At 35.4% G+C, this 7,982-nt stretch overlaps 2 protein-coding genes across 2 annotated transcripts; both read left to right on the top strand.

Annotated features, from left to right (window-relative positions):
• The first annotated feature begins 450 nt into the window (after positions 1-450).
• LOC138888038 (protein PXR1-like) lies at positions 451-1,107 on the top strand. Its single transcript, XM_070169837.1, has 2 exons — positions 451-604; positions 716-1,107. The coding sequence occupies exons 1-2, from the start codon at positions 451-453 to the stop codon at positions 1,105-1,107; spliced, it is 546 nt and encodes a 181-aa protein (XP_070025938.1).
• A 753-nt stretch (positions 1,108-1,860) lies between these two features.
• On the top strand, positions 1,861-4,864 carry LOC104246415 (uncharacterized). Its single transcript, XM_070169836.1, has 6 exons — positions 1,861-2,029; positions 2,510-2,611; positions 2,800-3,169; positions 3,316-3,488; positions 3,609-3,952; positions 4,397-4,864. The coding sequence occupies exons 1-6, from the start codon at positions 1,861-1,863 to the stop codon at positions 4,862-4,864; spliced, it is 1,626 nt and encodes a 541-aa protein (XP_070025937.1).
• Positions 4,865-7,982: the final 3,118 nt, after the last annotated feature.

The raw sequence follows: 7,982 nt of genomic DNA, 5'->3' as shown, positions 1-7,982 counted from the left end.
AACAGTATGCTCGATGTAATCTTTAAAGCTTCTAACTATTATGGAATAATGGCATAGTCTTCCAAATACACAATTGTTGGTCGATTTCTAAGACCCCGCCCCCAAATTGATAGAATTAGGTCAAGATTCAAGGAAATTTTCTCTCTTATTGGATCAATGAGAATTGGGGTTTTTTATAACCATAATGTCTTCATTGATTTATTTAACGAGGAGGATTGGAAATTAGTTTGGTTTAGGAGGGTAATAGAGATTAATGGTATGCAAATGTGGCTCCAAAAATGGTCGCCGAACTTTAAACTAGAAGAATATCTCCCTGTAGCACCGACTTGGGCACTATTGCCAGGATTACCATTTCATATGCATGATTAGAACTATATCAAATAACTCCTAAGCTCAGTAGGAACACCCCTTGCTCTAGACGCAACCACAATGGGAAGAACTAGGCCAAGTATGGCGAAAATTCGAGTAGAAGTGGACCTCCTAAAGCCACTTCCTCAGAGTGTTTTTGTAGGCCAAGAATACGAAGACTCCCCTCTCAAAGGCTATGCACAGAAATTGGAATATGAAGGAGTCCTAAAATACTGCAAGCACTGTAGGAAAATTGGTCATTATATGATCAATTGTAGATTTTAGGAGAAAAAGAAAGCTGAAAATTTACATGAAGAAGAGAAGGAAAAATAGAGGTACGGTTCCAGTGATCTTCAATCTGTTAAAGAGCAAGAAGGGAGGAAGGTCGATGAAAGTAGCAATGAAAAGGTCCCAAAACTTCCAAGTTCAGAAAATAACCAAATACAACAACACGACAATCAGCAACAAGAAAAAAATTGCCACAAAATTAGTAAGGAAAAAAAGAAGAAGACTAAGAAGAAGAAGACCAAAAAATTACCTAAAAAGAGCAAAGTTGTGTTTAAACCTGTCAATAGTAAAAGAAGAGAAGAAAATGCTTCAGCAACAAAACAGAACGATTTCTCGAGACAAGCCATTGAGGAAAGTATTCTGAGCCCTATGTCAAAGAACAATGTCTCCCAAAAAGATCCAAATGATAAAAAAGTCAGTCCTCATTCTAGTGAGAAGCAGGTTGAGAGCAACGAAAAGGAGGAATTATAGCAACATGACACAAACATTCAAAACTTTCATGAAGACAATAGTGAAAAAATAAAAAGCCAAGAACAAAGTGGTAAACCATAGTTCTTTTACAGTCCCGACAGAGATAAGAAACCTCCCTGGCTTACAACTTGTTGTGGATTTATATGAAAATAAAGATGATAACAAATACCCCAATCAATAAGAAATCAGCTCTGTAAACAGTCAAAGTGTAGAACAATCCATCAATCAACAAGAGGATTGTAAAGAAGATCAAAACTCTCTTTCCATTATGAAAGATCAATTTCAAAATAACAGGAGAGGAAGGAGTGAAACAAGGAAAAATGGCAGAAAAAGCAGGAACAGAAACCATCCTTCTATAAGGAGGATACAAAAGGAAGACAACCCCCTAAATAATCTTAATGATTAGTGCTCTTTTTTTGGAATATTAGGGGTGTTAGATCCAAAACAGCCTTTCACATGCTAAAGAAACTCATCGACATCAACAATTCTCAATATCTGGCTATATTTGAGGCTTTTATATATAATGATAAACTGGAGGGGTATAGGCAATTCCTGGGTTTCCAACATTTTTGCTGCAATAATATTGGTCAAATCTAGTATTTTTGGAACTCTTACAACACTACTACTGTCACTACCAATAGTGAGCAGCACATCACTATTCACTTTCAAAATATTTTTGGTACGAAGGGCATTTATATTACTACGGTGTATGCTAAGTGTAAATCCAAAGATAGAAGGGACTTATGGCATTATATGGAGCAAGACAATATGGTGGTAGATGGCCCTTGGTGTGTGAGAGGGGATTTCAACATTATCATGGATCCTAATGAAAAACTAGGGGGTCATCCATACAGGATGTATAGAAGCTTGGAGTTTCAAACTTGTATCAACAACTGTGATCTCATTGACATTGACTATAATGGTTCTAATTTTACTTGGTGCAACAAAAGAAGTCCGAGGAAGAGAATCTAGAAGAGGCTTGATAGAATTTTTGTTAATGATCTTTGGGATCAAGTATTTCAAAGATCTTCTGTTAGACATCTGGCTAGAACAGGTTCGGATCACAATCCCCTTCAAATGAACAATCTCAGTTCTACTCACCAACATATTTCTTATTTAGATTTCTTAGCCCTCACAGTACAACAGGTCCATATGGCTTCAATGGCACATTCTTCCAAAGTTGCTGGAACATAATTGAAAGGGATGTCAATGCTTTTTTGAAAGATTTTTCAAAGGAAAAAGTTTGACTAAATTCTACTCTCATACTTGTTTGGCACTAATTCCTAAAAATGACAATCCTTCTACTTTTCAGACTTTAGACCCATTAGCTTATCTAACTTTACAAATAAGATTATCTCCAAAATTGTTTCTCTTAGAGTTAACACTTTATTGTATAAATTAGTCTCTCCTAATCAAAGTGATTTTGTTAAGGATAGGCTCATTTTTGAGAATGTCTTGTTAGCTCAAGAAATTATTCATAATATTTCTCAACCTAATAATGGAGGTAATGTTGTTATTAAATTAGATATGACTAAAGCATATGATATAATGGATTAGGAGTTCTTATATGTTGTTCTTAGGAAATTTGGTTTCTCTGATAATTGGATTGAGTTGATGCACAATCTCATTGCTAATGTTTGGTACTCAGTCATTATTATGGTAAGAGACATGGTTTCTTCTCTTCTTCTCAAGGACTTAAGCAAGGGGTCCCTCTTTCCCCTACTCTTTTTATTATTGCTACTGAAGTGCTATCTATATCTCTCAACTCTTTGTACAGAAACCCCAATTTTATTCGTTTTTCTATGCCCCTAAATGTCGCTAAGATTACCCACCTTGCTTATGCTGATGACATAGTTATTTTCTGTAGTGGAAGTTCTAAGTTTATCAAGTTAATTATGGCTATTATTGACAACTATGAAAAAAGCTCTGGTCAAATAGTTAATAGGGATAAAAGATATTTCTTAACTGCTCCTAAGACAGCTGCCACTAGAATTAACAGGATTATAAAATACTCTAGCTTTATGGACAAGAATTTGCCTTTTAATTATCTAGGGTGTCCTTTGTATGTGGGTAGGAAGAAAACAGTCTTTTTTGAAAATATGATAAGTAAAATTGTGAAAAGGCTTAATGGCTAGAAAGGTAAAATGTTGTCTTATGGAGGAAAGGTTATTCTATTAAGAGTATTCTTCAGTCCACTCCTGTGTACAGTCTCTCTGCTATGTCTCCTCCCCAGGGAGTATTTAGATTAATTGAGAAACACTTGGCTAATTTCTTCTGGGGCTCCTCTGAGGACCACAAAAAATATCATTGGAGTTCTTGTAACCATCTTGCTCGTCCCTTTGATGAAGGAGGCATTAGAATTAGGAAAATGGAAGACATTAGTAACATGTTAGCTATGAAAAGGTGGTAGAGGATTAGGTCTACATCATCTCTTTGGGTTATTTTTATTAGAAATAAATATTGTGTTTGATCTCATGTTGTCTCAAAAAATATTGCTCTAGGTAATTATCATGCTTGGGGACATGTCCTCAAAATGAGAGAAATTGCAGAAAATCATATTGTGTGGCAAGTAAACTCTGGCTCTAGTAACTTCTGGTGGGATAATTGGTCCCTTCATGGCCCTTTGGCAAAACAACTCCCTAATACTCCAAAGAATTCCAAGTTACTGGTAAGGAAATTCATCTCTGAAGGTCAATGGAATATTAATAAATTGAAAGATCTTCTACCAGATCAAATGGTTCGACAAGTCCAAATTGTTCCGATAGGCAATCAAAACAAGGAAGATCAAATTTTTTGGGCCCCTTCAGAAAATGGCAAGTTCTCAAACAAGAGTGCATGGAATCTGGTAAGGAATCCTAATCCAAAAGTTCAATTTATAAAAGAAGGTATGGAATTCTGCAATTCCTTTTAAAATGTCATTTCTGATATGGAGGTTATGGCATAGCAAACTTCCCTTGATGATGTGATTATTAATTTTTGCAAACAAATAGTTTCCAGATGTAACTACTGTAGTAATCCTAACTCCAATAATATTAATCATGTTTTTGTAGAAGGTCAAATTGCTAGTTAAATTTATAATCTATTTGGAAATGCCCTTCGTATACTTCACCACAACTAGAATATAAGATATATTATGAAGCAATGGTGGACCTCAAAGGCCTACAATGATGTCCATAGACTTGTTCTTAATATTACCCCTGTCATAATTTGCTAGTTTCTTTGGAAAGAATTTTGTGCCTGTAGGTATGGAGATCAAAAAGGTTTCAACAAGTATAATCTTAAGCAATAGATAACTTGGAGCATTGAAGCTGCGGTCAACAAAGCATATCCTAATAGTGGCCTAAAGCTCCCTTGGAATAATTTTTGTGATACTCTTACAAGTCTTAGACCTGAGCATAAAAGTCTAGTAGTTCGATGGCTCAAGTCGGACAGGGGTTGGGTGAAACTAAATACTAATGGGAGTTTTCTTCAGAGGGAAGGTAAAGCAGGCCTAGGAGGTGCGATTAGAGATGATCAAGGAGATATTTTCATGGCCTTTTCCACTCCAGTGACTGCCCAAAATCACAATATAGCAGAGGCGCAAGCAACTCTATTTGGCCTCAATTGGTGCAAACAAAATGATTTCAATGAAGTGATATGGGAATTGGACTCTCTATACATAATAGAGATCCTTCGAAACGATGCTGACACTAACTATAATCTCAGTCATATTGTGAGTAAGATCAAAGACATCATCAGCGCTCAACATTCAGATTGATCATTGCTACCGAGAGGCTAACCAGCTCTCTGACAGTTTGGCTAAGACGGCAGCAAAGACGCAGCAATCTGTTCTCTTTGAATCAAGCAATCAACTTCCTAGGCAATCCAAAGGCCTCTTTTTGCTTGACAAACAACAGATTCCTAGCATAAGAAAAAAATTTGATAAGGCAATTTTTTTTGTTAATTAGTGTTTTTTTGTTGATTGAGGAGGCGAACTATAATTTAATTGCCTATTCCTCGTTATTTTGAAGGTTTATCTCTACCCTTGTGTTGTATATTCAAACTCTATTTTTGGTTAATACAACACCTCCAGGAATATTGGGAAAGTTCATAAAAAAAGTCTAAAAATATCATACAGACTTGCTCGCGCGATCAAATCGTCAAAATAACACCTAGAACTACAAATTTAGAACCAAATCAAATGAAATTCTCAAGAACACTTTGAAATTCCTATTTTCACAACCGGACGTCCGAATCACGTCAAACCAACTTCGTTTCTCACCAAATTTCACAAACAAGTCTTAAATATCATAATAAACATGTACCGGAACCCGAAACCAAAATACGGACCCGATTCCAACGAGATCAAACATTAACCAAATTCTTAAAACCGTTTAATTTTTAGACTTTCAGTTTTCATCAAAAATTCATATCTCGAGCTACGGACCTCGGAATTCGATTCCGGGCATACGCCGAGGTCCCATATTTCACGGACCCACCGAGACTGTCAAAATATGAGTCTGGGTCCGTTTACTCAAAATATTGACCGAAGTCAACTAAATCAACTTTTAAAGGCAAAAATTATTATTTTCATTAGCTTTTAACATTAAAGCTTTTCGGAAACACGTCCGGACTGCACGCAAATCAAGAAGGGTAAAAATAAGATTTTAAAGGTCTCGGAACACATAATCGAGTTCTAAAATATAAGATGACCTTTTGGGTCATCACATACACATACCTTACTCCTATTTTGTGTGAGGTAAAGAAGTTTTATCCGATAGACCCTCGGCTTAACACCTATGTTTTAAACATGCCATAATATATGCAAAGCTATAAGGCCTTTGAAATTTATAATTTTAAATATGGCATAACATTTATATGGATATAAAAGATTCTCATTAGAAGTAAAATATGAGGTTTAAAGTGAAAATATATCCAATTTAAAAAATGATTATTCTCTTTTAAATAAAAGATAAGATCATATAAATTGAAACCGAGAGTGCATATTCCCTGATCTCTTTATTGTGATGTGTTTTTCCACAACGCGATCAAACGTGCAAAAGATTTCAAACATTTTCTTCTTTTTCTAAAAAAAAGATAACATACAAAAATTAAACGAGGAAACTGCGTTCAATTATCCCCTCTCTCTCTCTCCTTTTGTTTGCTTTCAGGTACCATCTTATAAACTGAATTGTATTTGGGTTATCATTTGTGTTTGGTTTTATTTTACCAGTTTGAACTGATTTTTTGAAGCCCTAAACCCTAAATTAAACCTAAATGCAGCCCCAATACATTAAGGACCATTTTGATCATTTTCTCGACCTATAGCAATCACTTATTTTTTTCTAAAAATTTTGTTCTCTTTTATAGTACCTTTTGTGAACATTTTAATTTTTCCAACTTTCTCTTTTCTACAATTTGCATTGATTTGGTGATCTTTCAAGAAAATTAGCTGAGCAAAGAAGTATTTTGATTATCCGCTTAGTGAAGCTTCCCAATTGTCGTGCAATTGTTGACAAAGCTTTTTCAGCTAATGTTAGTTTTTAGCGGTTGCGTAGTGTACGTTGAAACTTTTTCCGTATTGAAAAAGGAATTTTATTTTCTTCTCCAAATTAGTTTGAATATTCATTGCAAAATTGGGATCAACAAGCGCAACAAGCGTCATTGAACTTTTGTTATGTCCAACTCAGTCAAAGGAAGCATTAATTTTGATATCCTCACATCTGAATAACTTAGAATATACTTAAATAGTTAAGAACATAAGCAAGAGTGGCATTCGAGAAATTGAAAAGCAAAAACGAAGAAACCAGGTCATAGAAATGTAAATGGAAAAAAACAAGGAGAGGGAAATGAGGAATATGACGAAGGATATGCTGTTTTGAAGGTCCTTTGCCTCCTTAGTCTCAACTCTCTCAAGAGACAAGTGACAACACATTTCTTAGGAATAAAATCATGCAGCATCTCCAGCATTCAGCAACTTTTTTCTGCAGCTAATTACCTACAAACATGGACAAAGCAACCAGGGAATATGATGAAAATATTTTTTTTAAAGCAGCTGCTTTCACCAAATGGAATGGTAAAAGATAAGAAAGTTACCCCATTTTCTGACTTCCCTACATAAAGCACCTCCCTAATGCAAGAAGATATATATCCACAGGGCCACAGCATAAAAATCTCAGCATATGCCGATTCTCTAGGGGTTTATTCCGTCTCTTATACTGAGAAGGTATGCTCTATAAAGAGTGGAAGTGATCTGTTGTGATGAACCAGAAGCAGAAAAATGAGAAAGAAAAGTTGGTGAATGATAATAAGGGAAATAGTGGTAGGGCTACTCTCTATTGGCATGCAGTTAATTATGTATACTGACTCTTAATCATCGCACATATATATTTCAGCTGACACGCCAAAGGAGAGCTGCCCTGTTACTGTCTCTTCTTAATCCTACAAGCTTAATACTGTGATGCATAAAGCATTATTATACTTATCTTTAGACTTCTACAGTTGTTGTTTTTTCTCCTTACTTTTGCTGCAAGAATTGATGTAGAAATTGACCAGTTAATTAGCTCCAGAAGCTCTTCTACCTGAGTTCTCTATCGGTTACTTTATTTGTATTCCGATAAACATAACGTTGACTAGATTCCATGTTCAGGTGTAATTGTCAATGTCATTTACTGATCGGCGTGGGTAGTGAGTCCCTATGTTCTTCTTCTTCCTCTTCTCTGAAAGCTGAAATTACTAGATTTCAAGCTGTGTGGCACAGCACTGGTTAAAACTAATTGAACATTTGAGCGCTTTGGTTTTAATAGAACAACTAATAACAATGTGGCGTTACTACACGGAGAATATTGTCAAGTTGATAAAAACGGAGTATAATATTGCATGTCACGTTATCGGTG

The sequence above is a fragment of the Nicotiana sylvestris genome, chromosome 3 (genome assembly GCF_000393655.2).
Source record: "Nicotiana sylvestris chromosome 3, ASM39365v2, whole genome shotgun sequence".
In the NCBI taxonomy this organism is placed as follows: domain Eukaryota; kingdom Viridiplantae; phylum Streptophyta; class Magnoliopsida; order Solanales; family Solanaceae; genus Nicotiana; species Nicotiana sylvestris.
Note: the sequence above shows the minus strand (reverse complement) of the source record. Positions and strands in the feature narration are given on the sequence as shown.

Excerpts from the sequence above, each read along its gene's own strand:
- LOC104246415 (XM_070169836.1), top strand. The coding sequence starts at position 1,861 with ATGGAGCAAGACAATATGGTGGTAGATGGCCCTTGGTGTGTGAGAGGG. Across the intron at positions 2,030-2,509 it reads CATTGACATTGACTATAATG|TCTCTCCTAATCAAAGTGAT; the intron begins GTTCTAATTTTA and ends TGTATAAATTAG. Across the intron at positions 3,953-4,396 it reads ACAAGAGTGCATGGAATCTG|ATAACTTGGAGCATTGAAGC; the intron begins GTAAGGAATCCT and ends CTTAAGCAATAG.
- LOC138888038 (XM_070169837.1), top strand. The coding sequence starts at position 451 with ATGGCGAAAATTCGAGTAGAAGTGGACCTCCTAAAGCCACTTCCTCAG. Across the intron at positions 605-715 it reads CAAGCACTGTAGGAAAATTG|AGCAAGAAGGGAGGAAGGTC; the intron begins GTCATTATATGA and ends AATCTGTTAAAG.